At 41.7% G+C, this 15,943-nt stretch overlaps 1 protein-coding gene across 4 annotated transcripts in view; it reads left to right on the forward strand.

Annotated features, from left to right (window-relative positions):
• Positions 1-15,943, forward strand: part of TDP1 (tyrosyl-DNA phosphodiesterase 1) — a 97,503-nt gene that overhangs the window by 43,301 nt on the left and 38,259 nt on the right. For all 4 annotated transcript variants that reach the window (XM_049898922.1, XM_049898921.1, XM_049898923.1 and 1 more), the window contains 2 exons: positions 1,257-1,323; positions 3,451-3,558. In XM_049898922.1, the coding sequence (XP_049754879.1) occupies positions 1,257-1,323; positions 3,451-3,558 (175 nt within the window). The remainder of the gene's footprint in view (positions 1-1,256; positions 1,324-3,450; positions 3,559-15,943) is intronic.

The raw sequence follows: 15,943 nt of genomic DNA on the forward strand, positions 1-15,943 counted from the left end.
AGGAGACATTAACTAAAAACTCAAATAGCCTATGCCTCTTCGTAGACAAAGGTGAGTCTGACTGGCATCTGCTGATGGCTGAGATCAGAATGGTCTGAATTAGACTAGTTTAGTCCATTTATTGCTTATCAAACCAGACGTGGTCCTGCCAGAAGAATCTCGATAGGATTTGAAGTGTATTAGCTCATTTGGTGCCTTTGCATGGGAAAGCTAAAATTATTTCACTAAGAGTTGGGGACATGGTGCTGTCTTCTGTTTGTCTTTACTTTCTATACCTCTATTAAAAAAAAAAAAAAAAACTAGTGCCATCGATTAGGCTACATTTATTCAAAATATACTTTTAATGGGGAAGAACATGGTATTTTCAATAAAGCTATTTTATAACTGGTCCTGAAACTCTGAATATGTCTTTAGTTATTTGCAACAGGAGACAGGACATGCCTTTTCGATATGCCAGAGACTTTTAAAACACTTTATGGATATAGATTATTGTGGAGAAGCTCCCACGTGTGTTTTGAAGGTCACTCATGAATCCACAGTGGAATTTTCCTTCTTTCAATGATGAACAAAAGTTGGCTTTTAATTGTGTTTCCACTTGGAACTGTATCTTTATTCTCTCTGCAGACATAGGTTTTTAGAATTTCTTTTTCAAAACTTAACTGTTTACTGAACATTTTATTTTTGTGACTGTTCCATTTGTAAGAATTTGCTTAGATAATGCAAAGTCTGTCTGGAAGTAGTACACTGTGATAGGTGAAGGAAGCAGAGGAACTGGGTTCTCCTCCTAGTCTGCCCCTACATGTGTCCTGGTCCTGGGCAAAACGAAGACACTCTGCAGATGCCATCTTGCAGAACGGGGCTAAGGATGTCTCGCTTGCGTATGGATGGCAAGATGAGCGTGGCTTCTTTCTGTGGTCTTTTCTAACACTTCAAATCTGTGCTGTGACAGGTATTAAATTACCACCCCAGAGTGATTAAATAATACCATTTTCTTTTCAGATAGTAAACATTTACAATTTAATATATAGTCCCCAAGAAAGGAAACCCCGTTGAGAGAACATGCCTAATATAAGTAGAGATGTTTTTATTCAAAGAAGTAGTCCATAAGATTAAATAAATAACGGAAGTAGGGTTTTTTGTTTTGTTTTGTTTTTAAATTCTCACTGTTTACTATAAATTTTCTTAATGAAGGATCCTCAAATTATATCTTATAATTTTTATTTACTTACTTTATGCTATTTTTCTTCTTTTAAAAGCCGGGGGCTCTCTCCCCTACAGCATCCAGACAGCTGAAAAGCAGAACTGGCTGCATTCGTATTTTCAGTAAGTAAGTGGTTTAGAGTCCTGCTGTTGTTGCTTCACACGTAAGGATGTTGTTTGTGTCAGGCTGATGTCTTAAAAAGGCCTATGTAATGTAACTATATTTTTTTCCCCTACATATGTCAGTGGTAGAAAGAATTTAAAACAAGGTTTTGAGTTTTTTTCCAATAGGCTTTTAATACCAAAGAGTACAGTTTATCTCTGTGGTTCCTACTTAAATATTGCCATGCAAAAAAAAAAAAAAGAGAGAGAGAGAGACACCACGTTGGGTATTTAGAATTTCTGTAAGCAGCATTCTAGTTCATGTTTCCGAAATATAAAGTAAAATCATTCCAGCTGCACATTCATATGCTGTGTGACTGCAAACTCAGTGAGGGCAGGGTCCACACCACCGTTTCCCTGGGATAAGGGATTGTGTTTGGATGTTGTAGGAGTTCAGTGAATGGTTGATGAATGGCCAAGTCAAAAGATTATCACCCATCCTTCTCTGTCTGTAGCAGTTGCACATCCTGCTTGTTCCAGGCCAATCCCAGCTCCATGGTTGTCTCAACAGGCATTTATTTATTGTGCCAGATATCATGTTATGTGCCAGGGAGTCAAATGCCAGTTCCACACAGATCTTCCTCTCCAGAGCTGCTGCAGCCCCATAAGGGGTAGTCAAGCCTGCAGATACATTCCCCAAATAGGAAAGTCAACGTACCAGTTTTCTCTGCTGTTGGAAAAGGTGCTGAGCTTTCCTGCTGTCCAAAAACCACAGGAGAACAACACCGTATACTACTGAACTGAAATTGATGTTTGCTCACTCAGAGGGACCTTTAGGACCAGCATTCCCCCACTTCTGGGTGTCTTTTATGAAAGTGAGTTGTTAGATGTGTGTCGATAGGCTGACCACCTTGGAGCTTGAGTTAATAAAATGGCAGATGACAGGCTTTACTGTGTCCTGTTGGAAGTGAAGGCAGATTGACATTTCCATAGCTTTGAACCCCTAGTCCAGCATGTCATCCTGGAGCCTTTCTTTAATGCCATCTCAGGAGGTTGTACCTTTCAGAGGACATTCTTTGTATTGAACCCCTTTCAATGGTTTGTGCTCGGCTACAAACCTAAAGGTTGGTGGTTCAAACCCACCCAGGGGCACCACAGAACAAAGGCCTGGCAGTCTGCTTCCGCAAAGATTACAGTCAAGAAAACCCTAGAGAGCAGTTCTACTGTGTAACACGTGGGGTCACCATGAGTCAAAATTAACTCAACAGCAACAGGTTTGGTTTTTTTTTGGTTTTCAGTGTTAGATTCTTAAATTCTCTCGAATGAAAACCTCCTAATGCTGTTGTCACGGACGGTCTCTTATTTTCAGGGACTGTCACCTTATATTCGTAAGTGAGGATTGTTGCTGCAAACTAGGAAACCAAACTCACGCATGTGACTCTCAGCTTTTGACTAAAATCTCAAACCAAACCCACTGCCATCGAGTTGATTCCAACTCATAGTGACCCTGTACGGTTTCCAAGGCTGTAAATCTCTGTGGAAGCAGACTGCCACATCTTTCTCCCGTGGAGCCATTGGTAGTTTGGAACCGCAGACCTTTTGGTTAGCAGTCGATCACTTTAACCACTGTGCCATCAGGGTTCCTTGTTTTCCAACATTCATAGTTGATATTCAGGCTGTTTCCATTTTGCCCGTTTTGTGTCTTCAGTGAACAAGCTTTCACTTCGCCTCCACTGTAGAAACACTGTGGGACACAGATGGGGGGAGGCGTGGTACCTGCCTTCAAGTTGCTCACTGTCCAGCTGAAGAGACAAGCTATGTGCACATGCAGGTAGCACAGCAGAAACAATACGTGTGAGTGTGTAGTGTGTGTTGATGACAAAAAGGACAGGAAGGATATGTGCCAAAAGTTACTTTTCCTGGGTGGAGGGTTTTTTCTTTCTCTGTGTACCCCCACGTTCTAAGATGGACATGCATTATTTGATTATCTGAGCAGAGTTGACTGAAATACCACAGATATGTCATAAAACTGAGGGCCCACTGGTTCTTAAATTACACAGTTTTGCTTTTTATGCAGTTTCTTAGTATTAAGAAGAAGACCATTGGTACTATTCTCTAACTGGTGATTGGTGTCTTTCCTGTCACTAGCAAGTGGTCAGCCGAGACGTCTGGCCGCAGCAGTGCCATGCCGCATATTAAGACCTATATGAGGCCCTCTCCAGACTTCAGCAGCATTGCCTGGTTCCTTGTCACAAGGTAGGTAGTCTTTGTATTCCTGATGGGAGGCCTTTTTTTTTTTTTTTTTTGCCATTGATATTTCCTCACTTTTTTTTTTTTTAATTTTTTATTGTGCTTCAAGTGAACGTTTGCAAATCGAGTCAGTCTCTCATACAAAAATTTATATACAACTTGCTATATACTCCTAATTGCTCTCCCGCTAATGAAACAGCACGCTTCTTCCCTCCACTCTCTCTTTTTGCATCTTTTCGGCCAGCTTCTGACCCCCTCTGCCCTCTCATCTCCCCTCCAGACAGGAGATACCAACATAGTTCCATGTGTCCGCTTGATCCAAGAAGCTTACTCTTCACCAGTGTCATTTTCTACCCCATAGTCCAGTCCAATCCCTGTCTGAAGAGTTGGCTTTGGGAATGATTGCTGTCTAGGGCTGACAGAAGGTCTGGGGACCGTAACGTCCGGGATCCTTCTAGACTCAGTCAGACCATTAAGTTTGGTCTTTTTACGAGAGTTTGGGGTCTGCATATGGGAGGCATTTTTTTAAAGGTGCTTATAACTCCTGCTCTGAAAATTGAATGAGTTTCCAAAAGGTGATTCGTCACATGGTCATCATTAATTTTCAGTATGTGTGTGGTACATGAACTGTATTTAAAGGGGGACTCTGATTAATCCCTGTGGTAGAGAATGTCATCATCACCTGATTTAACTTATAAGCCCAGATGCTTACAAGGTTTCATAAAATTGCTGTTTACTTATGCTATTTAATGCTTTAATAATAGAGATAACATAAATTGACATTTGGGGAATATACATCATAAAATGCAATAAAAAAAAGACATTTGGGGAATATACATCATGAAATGCAATAGCAAAAGAAAAATGGTAAAATGAATGTTCATTCCTTAATTATTTCTCTTTTGGATATTGAAACCTGAGCAATCAAATCTCCTAAACGTTCAGTTTTTTTTTTTTTTAGCATCTTTATTGAGATACGGTTCACATACCATATCATTCACCCATTTAAAGTGTCTAATTCAGTGGTTTTAGTATGTTCACAGCATTGTGCAGTTATCAACACAATCTATGTGTAGAACATTTTTATCATCCAAAAAGAAACCCCCTGTACTTTATTAGTCAGTGTGTTCATTTTTATAGTCCAGTGGGGTGCTGTGCCCTTTGAAGACCAGAGCAACAACTGGAACTTTAGTTCCTGACTCCTAGACAGCACTCAGACCACTAGGCATCCTCATGACTCAGTAACATAACTGATGTCAGGAGCAACTAATTAAACTATCACAGAGTAGAATTCTTTCTTTAAGAAGGAACTACATTCATGAACAAACTTTTAAGCAAAAGAACCTCTTAGAAACGAATCCCAGTCATTTTCCTATTTCATGGAAATTGGTGGCTAAGCTTCTCACCCTCGCTTGGAATAGAATAAGGAACAGTGACCTGACCCATGTGGGTGGTGTAGGTTAGATGCACTGGGGGTGTTCCTGGAGGTGTGCAAGTCAGCATGGCGTAATGGAAATACAAATTTGAGTCCTAAAGATAAAGACTTCAGACACCATGCTGTCATATACTAGCAATGTGAAGTTGGGAAATCTATTTAAGCTGAGTCTGTTTCCTATTCTGTAACATGAGAAAAGCGGTTGACTGCCATTTGGGGTTATTGTAAGAGCTAAATGAGACAGTAGAGCTCCGTGCTGGGAATATAACAGACCTTCAGTAAAGGATAGCTGGGATTATTCGTGTCTTAAACACTCATTCAACCTTCTCCTTCAATAACTGTGAAGGATGGCCAGGGAGCAACTGCAATTTCCTTTACTGTGAATCTTTAAAAAAAGAAATTCTTGATTCTGAAGAGGCAGGTTTCCTGGATGTGGAGACCTGAACCTTTGGCTCCCTGGATGGGGAAGTCATTGAGGACAAAGGCGAAGAACACACACAGCCCTTCTTTGGGCAAGAAGTTCAAGGCCCGGTTACCTTGGTCTTTGTGAGGCTGCTCTTAATTCCTTTCCCCAACTTTATTTTAAATACAAACAAACTTGAAAAAATTAAATTATTACAAATATTCCTAAATTAAACTGATTAGAAATTAAGTCTTAATGCTTCCCAGCCTTCTACAAAGTTAACCAACAAGAATGTGACTTGGGGCATAATATGGATCCTGGAATATTATCCACAGGAGGCTGGGTATTCAGAGACATTTCAATGTCACCTCATCTCTTTATTCAGTAAATGTCTTTGAAACCAGTTTACTAAGTTGCAAGTAGAAAAACTGCCCTCTAATACTGGTTCTACCACATACTAATACTGAGTGACCTTCACTTCCTGATAATAAATTGGTAGAGCTAGATGAAATAATCTACCTGCTTCTAATTCTAAAATGGCTGTGACTGGAAATATTTGCTCAATAGCATACTATCATACATTTCAAGGGCTACCTTATTAATGAGGCTCTGTTACTGTTTTGTGTTGAGTACTTTAAATTATGTGACATTTTCCTTAAACAGGCATGATGGTTCTCTGACAATTTGGGCTATAGGACTTTGCCCATTATATTACCTTTTTATACTAATCAAGGCTCTTACTGAAATCATGACACTGCAATAAATGTTGAATTTGAAAACTATACTTATAACTTTTTGTTAAAAATTCCTTTAAGTATTCATTTAACTATCTGATTTTTCTCGAAACATGTTAAGAACAGCATAGAGAAACATCAGTTATTTGGTCAAAGTGGTCTTGTCCAGCATTTTCATTTTTCCCTGCTGGGAAAACTGGAGCCCCAAGAGGTTAAGAATCCAAGACCACATCCCTCAGGTAATTAACAGCCCTGGTTTTATCTGCACAGAGGGAGTGACCAAAAGTGATGTTTTTCCTCCTGCTATTGGGTATTTTGCTCTAGTATGTAAATGCATACCTAAGTCTTCTGTGTAAGAGTTCTCACTGTTGGTCTTTGAATTTTTCTAGAGATAGAAATTCGTACTGTGGTGGCTTATGTGTTACCGTGATACTGGAACCTTTGTTACCAGTATTTCAAATACCAGCTGAGTCACCCTTGGTGGACAGGTTTCAGTGGAGCTTCCAGACTGCAACAGACTAGGGAGAAGGACCTGGCAGTCTACTTCTGAAAAAACTGACCAGTGAAAACCTTATGAATAGTAGCAGAACATTGTCTAATACAGTGCTGGGAGCTGGGCTCCTCAGGTAGGAAGGCTCTCAAAATATGACTGGGAAGGATCTGCTTTCTCAAAGTAGAGTTGACCTTATTAAGGACATAGATGGAGCCAAGCTTTTGCGACCTTCATTGGCTGATGTGGCATGACTCAAAAAGAGAAGAAACAGCTGCAAACATCCATTAACGATCAGAACATAGAATGTACAAAGTATGAATCTAGGAAAATTGCAAATCATCAGAAAAGAAATGGAACTGTAAAGATCAGTATTCTAGGCATTACTGAGGTGAAATAAACTGGTTTTTGGCCATTTTGAATCAGATAGTCATATGGTCTACTATGCCAGGAGTTACAAACTGAAGAAGAATGGCTTTTTGTTCATCGTCAAAAAGAACATTTCAAGATCTACCCTGAAGTACAGCACTGTCAATGATAGGATAATATCCATATGCCTACAAGGAAGACCAATTAATATGACCACTATTGAAATTTATACACTGACCACTACTACCAAAAATGAGGAAATTGAAGATTTTTACCAACTTTTGCAGTCTGAAATTGATCAAACAAGTAATCAAGATGCTTTGATAATTACCGGTGATTGGAATGTAAAAGTTGAAAGCTAAGAAGAGTTGGTAGTTGGAAAATATGGACTTGGTGATAGAAATGATGCTGGAGATTACATGATAGAATTTTGCAAGACCAACAACTCCATTGCAGATACCTTTTTTCAACAACATAAACAGTGACTACATTCGTGGTCCTCACCAGATGGAAAATGTAGCAATCAAATCAACTACATCTGTGAAAAGAGACAATGGAAGATTTCAATGTCATCAGTCAGAACAAGGCCAGGGGCCAATTGTGGAACAGACCATCAGCTGCTCATATGCAAGTTCAGGTTGAAACTAAAGAGAATCAGAACAAGTCCATAAGAGCCAAAATACGACCGTGAGTATATCCCACCTGAATTTAGACACCATCTGAAGAATAGATTTGATGCTTTGAACACTGACGAGCGAAGGCCAGACAAGTTGTGGAAGGACATCATACATGAAGAGAGCAAAAAGTCATTAAAAAGACAAGAAAGAAAGAAAAGACCAAAATGGATGTCAGAAGAGATTCTGAAACTTGCTCTTGAATGTAGAGTAGCTAAAGCAAACAGAAGAAATGACGAATTAAAAGAGTTGAACAGAAGATTTCAAAAAGCAGCTAGAAAACACAAAGTAAAATATTATAAATGAAATGTGAAAAGACCTGGAGTTAGAAAACCAAAATGGACGAACATGCTCTACATTTCTCAAACTGAAAGAACTGAAGAAAAAATTCAAGACTCGAGTTGCAATTTTGAGGATTCTATGGGCAAAATATTGAATGATGCAAGAAGTATCAAAAGCAGATGGAAAGAATACACAGAGTCACTGTACCAAAAAGAATTGGTCAATGTTCAGCCATTTCAGGAGGTAGCATATGATCAAGAACCAATGGTATTGAAGGAAGAAGTCCAAGCTGCAGCAAAGGCATTGGAAAAATAAGAAGGCCCCAGGAATTGACAGAATACCAGCTGAGATGTTTCAAAACCAGATGCAGTGCTGGAGGTGATCACTTGTCCATGCCGAGAAATTTGGAAAACAGCTACCTGACCAACCAACTGGAAGAGATCCACATTTATGCCTGTTCCAAAGGTTGATCCAACAGAATGTGGGAATTATCGAACAATATCATCGATATCACATGGAAGTAAAATTTTGCTGAAAAACATACTAAAGCATTTGTAGCAGTTTATCAACAGGGAACTGCCAGAAATTTAAGCTGGATTCTGAAGAGGATGTGGAATGAGGGATGTCATTGCTAATATCAGATGGATCTTGGCTGAAAGCAGAGAATACCAGAAAGGTGTTTACCTGTGATTTATTGACTATGCAATCTGTATGGATCATAACAAATTATAGATAACATTTCAAGGAATGGGAATTCCAGAACACTTAATTGTACTCACAAGGAACCTGTACATAGACCAAAAGGCAGTCGTTCGAACAGAGTAAGGTGATACTGCATGGTTTAGAATTAGGAAATGTGTGCGTCAGGGTTGCATCCTTTCACCATGCTTATTCAGTCTGTGTGCTGAGCAATTAATCTGAGCAGCCGAACTATATGAAGAAGAATGTAGCATCAGGACTGGTGGAAGACTCATTAACAGCCTGCAATATGCAGATGACTACAACCTTGCTTGCTGAAGCAAATAGGACTTAAAGCACTTAATGATGAAGATCAAAGACTACAGACTTGAGTATGAATTACACCTCAGCATAAAGAAAACAAAAATCCTTACAACTGAACCAATAAGCAGCATCGTGATTAACAGGAAATATTGAGGTTGTCAAGGATTTCATTTTACTCGGATCCACAATCAACGACCATGGAAGGAGCAGTCAAGAAATCAAATGAGAAAGGGCTACATAAACCAGAGACTACATCAGCCTGAGACCAGAAAAACTAGATGGTGCCCTGACAGGGAACACAACAGAGAACCCCTGAGGGAACAGGAGAGCAGTGGGATGCAGACCCCAAATTCTCGTAAAAAGACCAGACTTAATGGTCTGACTGAGACTAGAAGGACCCTGGTGGTCATGGCCGCCAGACCTTCTGTTGGCCCAGGACAGGAACCATTCCCGAAGACAACTCATCAGACATGGAAGGGACTGGACAATGGGTTGGAGAGAGATGCTGATGAAGAGTGAACTACTTGTATCAGGTGGACACTCGAGACTGTGTTGGCATCTCCTGCCTGGAGGGGAGATGAGAGGGTAGAGGGGGTTAGAAGCTGATGAAATGGACACTAAAAGAGAGAGTGGAGGGAGACAGTGGGCTGTTTCTTTAGGGAGAGAGCAACTGGGAGTGTGTAGCAAGCTGTATATAAATTTTTGTGTGAGAGACTGACTTGATTTGTAAACTTTCACTTAAAGCACAATAAAAATTAAAAGAAATCAAATGATGCATTGCATTGGGCAAAGTGTTAAAAAGCAAAGATGTCACTTTGAGGACTAAGATGCACCTGACCCAAACCATGATATTTTTAATTGTCTCATATGCATGTGAAAGATAGATGATGAAAAAGGAAGACCAAAGAAGAGTTGGTACCTTTGAATTATGGTGTTGGGAAGAATATTGAATATACCATGGACTGCCAGAAGAACAAACAAGGCTGTCTTGGAAAAAATATAGCCAGAGTGCTCCTTGGAAGCAAGGATGGCAAGACTTCCTCTTACATACTTTGAACATGTTTTCAAGAGGGACCAGTCTCTAGAGAAGGACATCGTGCTTGGTAGAGGGTCAGCGAAAAAGAGGAAGACCCTCAATGAGATGGATTGACACAGTGGCTTTAACAGTGGGCTCAAACATAACAATGACTGTGAGAATGGCTCAGGACCTAGCAGTTTTTCCTTCTCTTGTACAAAGGGTCACTATGAGCAGAAGTGACTCAACGGCACCTAAGGACAACAAGAGAAAATGAGTTTGTAAATCCCCATGCTTCTTTTCCTTCCAAAGTACTCATCCTGGCTTTTGGTAATTACTTGTTTAATGTCTGTTTTCTGCACAACTGCCTCATATAATGCCTAGTGCAGTGCCTGGTCTGTAGTGACTTAAAAAATTTGAATGAATGAATCATATCCCCTTAATCTAACTACAGTTTATTTTCAGACTGCTTCTCAAATTTTAAATTTATGTTTTTCTTTCTGGACTGTCTAGAACAATTACACTTATCATTCAAGGTCTAACTCAAATGTTTCCTTTCGAGTGAAACTTTTCCTAGCTCAGCAGACATAATTCATTGTTTTTTTGCTTTGTGCTTTCGTAACACTTCTTTGCTTGATCTTTTTTACATCCTCATTGTTGGCTCTTTGTGGGTCCCTTTGCTTCAATACAGTGTGAGCTGCTCAGAGCAGATGCCAGCTCTGACTCACCCTTATATCCTTTGCACTAACACTGCACAGCACATGGTTAGTAACCAATAAATATTTGAGTTAAAATATTTAAAAAAATTTTTTCTCCAACAAGGTAATACATGCACGCTATAAAACGTAAAATAGGTCTATAGAGAAAGTTTGTCTTGCCACTCCTTTCTCCAGCCACCCTGTTTCTTAATATTAAACCACTGCTACTAGTTTCTTAGGTTAAGTAGCTTTAACTTACATTAACATTTTCAAGGAGTATCTAGATAGAACAAAAACTGTTAAGCAGTCAACTACTAGCCAAAAGGTTGGCAGTTCAAACCCACCAAGAGGTACTTCGGGAGGCAGACCTGGTGATCTGCTTCCAAAAGGTCACACAGCCTTGAAAACCCTACAGAGCGTTTCTGCCGTGTCCACATGGGGTTGCCATGAGTCGGAATCTACTTGACGGAAACCAACAACCACGTTTTCAAACCCAGGCCCTTCAGATGGTAATATCATCTGATCACCCAGCATATATGGAGGAAATAGCACTGGGTAGAGTTCAGGGATCCAAGTCCTAATTTGGGATTGCCACTTTAAAACTAGTCTTGCCACTTGAATTTTGGAAAAGTCGTTTATAGCCAGTTGCTGTTGAGTTGATTTCAACGCATGGTGACCCCAGGTGTGTCAGAGTAGAACTGTTATCCATAGGATTTTTCATGGCTGACTTTTTGGAAGTAGATCACCAGGCCTTTCTTCCTTGGCACCTCTGGATGGACTCGGACCTCCACCCTTTCAGTTAGCAGCCATGTGCATTAACTGCTGACATTTCTTAGGGACTCCAAGTCATTTATAATCTGGGTCCTTATCTCATTTATGGAATGTTCCAAGTATGGTGATAGAAAATATATGTGGAGGTTGCTTATTAAACTGTATGACATTTAACATTATTTAGCTGCTTGATTTTTAGTGGCTGCTAAGAGCAATGTGTTATTCTTGAGCTGATACTCATTAGGCCTCTTTAGGATTCAAGAAAGCATCTTATGAAGCCATTTAAAGTCTGTTTTGCACATATAACATACCTAAGTGTAATGTGTGATCTAAAGACCTGTCCATAGATACAGCCCTTTCGGAGGCAGGGCCAAGATGGTAGAATAAACAGAGGCTTCCTGTGATCTCTCTGACAAAAAAGACCCGAAAAAGCAAGTGAAACGAGTATATTTATGACAAGCTAGGAGCCCTGAACATCAAAGGCAAAGTTAGAAAACGGACTGAGCGGCAGGGGGAGGGAGAGACGGTTTAGAAGCGGAGAGGAGGTACCGGACCTGAATTGCCAGAATCCTTCAGGCACCGTTCCTGGGAGCGGCGGTGGCGGGCTAGTACTAGCGTTCGGCTGCAGTTTCCTCAGGGGGAAGCAGCCAGCCAACACAGCCTACTCAGACCTATGGAACCAGAGAAGAACGGCACTGTCGGCAACAGCTAAGTACTTGTGTGTACTTTACCGTCCCCCGCCCCCGCCACCCCGCTCCCAGGCCAGCTTCAGCGGCTGAATTCCCTGGGCCTGAGATAGGCCCTGTTGAGTGCCCAGAGCCGTCCTCCCAGCCTTGGAGTGGGAATAAACTCACAATTGGGGGAGAAGATAATTTGCCAGCGCCACTAACTGGGGGAGCTCAGGACAGAAGCGGCTCCTGTCTAGGCATAAATGGTCCATGGACTTTGAGTACCTTTCCCCCCTGCATGGACCTGTGTGGGCCTATTTCAGGAGAATAGGCCGTTGTTGGCAGACTGCAACTGTTTCAGCTGTGTGGCGAAGAGGTGGGTATTTGATATTTGACATTGCTTTGCCTATTAAACAGAGTCCTCACCTACCCACATCAGGGGTCTAGGGACTGGTGGCTCCATGCAGGTCACCCAGCCACCCATGACAGGGGTCCAAGAATAACTGGTACCTCCCAGTCCTTAAAACCAAAAGCGTTGGGTGCCCATGGTCCACATGCAGAACCCACCCACCTGTATGCTGTAGGGAACAGGGACATGCTTTCCTCACAGACACTCAGGGGATGGTTCTCAGCCCTCTGCCTTGTTCAGAGCATGACCACTTGCTGCAACCAGATACTAGTACCTACACCAATCACCTCGCCCCTCTAAGACTGTAGGACAGAGCCTGTACCACACAATTTATGGTCAGCTACATGGACACCTGAGCTGAATTCATACAAGACAAGTGAATGGACTCCTAGACTGTATAACTGATAACAGCTCTAGCCATCTGGGGACAGGATGTCAGAGCTTCAAAGGTGAAAATAGCTCACTCAAGCAACCCACTTGGGCATATCAAAACAAAACAAGAAGCTAGGATACAGTAAGCAAACAAAATAAACTAATATAGTAACTTATAGATGGCTCAGAGACAACAGTCAATATCAAGTCACATAAAGAAGCAGACCATGATTGTTTCAACAAGCTCTCAAAACAAAGAATCAATGGGTCTTCTGGATGATGGTGCCTTCCTGGGATTACTGGGTACAGAATTCAGAAGATTAACGTACAGAACTCTTCAAGACATCAGGAACGAGATTAGGAAGGAGATCAGGCAATACACAGAACAAGCCGAGGAACACCCAGATGAAGTAGTTAGAGAAATTAAAAAGGTTATTCAAGGACGTAATGAAAAATTTAATAAGCTGCATAGATACAGCCCTTTCTAAACTCAGTATTGGCCAAACATTGTGGTTAATTCAAAAATTGGCCAAAATTATCCACGGTGGTCAAAATTTCTGTTTAATCAAGAGAGGTACATTCAGCCCAGTGTATATGTTCATAGAAACTTAAAAGCAGCATTTGAACTTGAACTTAATGGAATGTTATATTAGCCCACAAGTTCTCTTTTGTCTGACTGCCTTTATGGAAAGCTATTTATGGTTTTAATAAGATTTTTTCCCCCATCTGTTTGATCCTACCACAGAATGATCCCATGTTCGATGGGCAGCCCGTTGTTATGGAAATTACTGGGACATGATGAGAAATATAGTGTTTAAATTTTACCACAGGGCCAAGCAGGCCAGAAGATACATTTTAAGAAGCAACCTTGGCTAAGAAGATAGTGCCTAGGAGTAATTGGCATTCCCAATGAGAACAATTATGAAAGCTGTGCATTGTGGGTGGGCAGAAAGCAAAGTGGATGCTTGACACGTGTTGCATCACTGTTACGGTTGCCTGGCAACAGAGAGGCAGTGCGGGAGAGTCTGGGACAAGCCGAAATGTTGGTGCTGCCACTTTGGGGGAAAAGGAGACAAGTGCTTAACTACAGAATCACTGTGGCTTTTTGTGGAGACATAAGCGACGTTCTCTCCTCCTCTGCTTTTCAGCATCGTTGTGCAGTACTTCTTCTCTGATGTCTGGTCCTTTGACTCTGAAACAGTCTTTTTTTTTTTTTTGTCTCGGTTTTTTGGTGAGAATCAAATTGGATCACACAAAAAATATTTGTTGATGTCATTGCGAAGACTTAGTTACTTGGAGCTGCGGCTTCAAGATAACTGGGACTAGTTGGTATGCCTTATGTACTTTGTTACAATTCATGGTTATCAGTACTAAGTCTGCAAACGAGTTCCTTTTCTACATGAGAAATGATTCGAGGTCATATCACTACCCTCCCTCTCTTGCGTTGGGTACAAGTAGACCAAAGTTGGACAGAATGTCTCTTGCTGTGCTCGTGTGAGCAACCCTCGTGAGATTCTTCCAAATCCCAAATGGGAAGAAGCTTCAGACCCCCTGACCTGGGGGTTGCCTCTAGATCCTCTGGACACTGGCTAGTTACCAGGTGGACAGAGTAGATACTATTTGGAAGAGTAGGTACTATTTGGAAGCCCCACCAGGTACTGGCCCCCAAAGAAAACCCCTCTTAGACGAAAGCGAATATCTATATGGTGATTACGCTGACTAAGTGCTTTTTTGCACTAACTCATTTAAGCCTTTCAGTTAGCAGCTAGGTACTATTGTTATCCCCGTTTTAGAGATGTGAAAACTGAGGCATAGTGAGCTTAAATAGCATACCCAAAGTGACCCATTTGGTAAGGGAATAGAGATAGGATTCAAACCTAGATAACCTGGTTTGAATATGTCTTGCCTATGTGCCAGATGCTGCCGTCGGCTTTGGCTGTGCGTGATGAACATACATGGTCCGTGCCTTCAAGGAACTTGTATTCTAGGGCATTGACGACTGTTGTCTCTGTGCTTTGCATTGGCACCGCTGACCGAGGACTCTGGGGCAAACACACAGCTCAGACACTTGCTGGAGCCCTGTTTCCTAAAGCAGCCACTTCTTTGGGCATCTTCTAAGGCCTCATGTCTCCACCCACCCAGTCTTCCCTCTTCCCCACTTACACCCTCTGCTACTGTGGTGCCAGGCCTTTCCCTGACCTCTCTCTCCTGAATGCCCTGACTTTTGCCATGCCGCTGCCCACCTACCAAGGTTGTCATTTCTGCCACAGTTGTCACTGATGGCCCTTGCTGTGCAGCCTCAGATGAATGCGTGGCAGGCAGTGGGTCACCTCCAGCTGCTTTTTCTCAGCCTTTATGTGTCCTGCTTCTGTTATCAGTCAGCGGGTATTTCTTGCATGTCTATTCTGTGCCAGGCTTTTTGGGGGGTACAGTGGTTAAAGCGTCAGTTCTCTCTGAAAACACACCATCACTGTGGTCACCCCATTCCCATTTACTAGTCATCATTCAGGCAACTGACAAAAATGTCTTGAGCGCCTAACTGCCCTGACTTCGGCCCATCCAGTCTGTTCATACCAAACTCAGCTGCATCCCACAGCACTAAATGCCACCCAGAGCCTGGAGCGTCTGGCTGTTTCTGTTGTCCCACATTGCTTCCAAGGCCCAGATCATCACCCAGTCTTTTACTCATTTGTTCTCCCATTCTCTCATTTGCACATACACATTCAGTACCTATTCTCGATACTACGCTGGACACGTGGGCTTGCAAATGTCCCTGAGCGTGACATAGTGATCACTAGAGCTACTCATCCCCTGAGAGCTTGATCAAGGTGGAGGTAGATTTTAGTGTGCGTTTGTGTGCATGTTCTCTGGTAAATCTGTACTGTTGCCATCAACGACGTTCAGGGTAAACCAGCTGCCAGTGAGCCGACTCCAGCTCATCAGGACCCCATGTGTGTCAGAGCAGAACTATGTTCCATGGGGTTTTCAATGGCTGATTTTTTGGAAGTGGATCACCAGGCCTTTCTTCCTAGGTACCTCTGGGTGGACTCGAACTTCCAACCTTTTGGT

Source organism: Elephas maximus, chromosome 10, assembly GCF_024166365.1.
Source record: "Elephas maximus indicus isolate mEleMax1 chromosome 10, mEleMax1 primary haplotype, whole genome shotgun sequence".
Lineage (NCBI taxonomy): Eukaryota > Metazoa > Chordata > Mammalia > Proboscidea > Elephantidae > Elephas > Elephas maximus.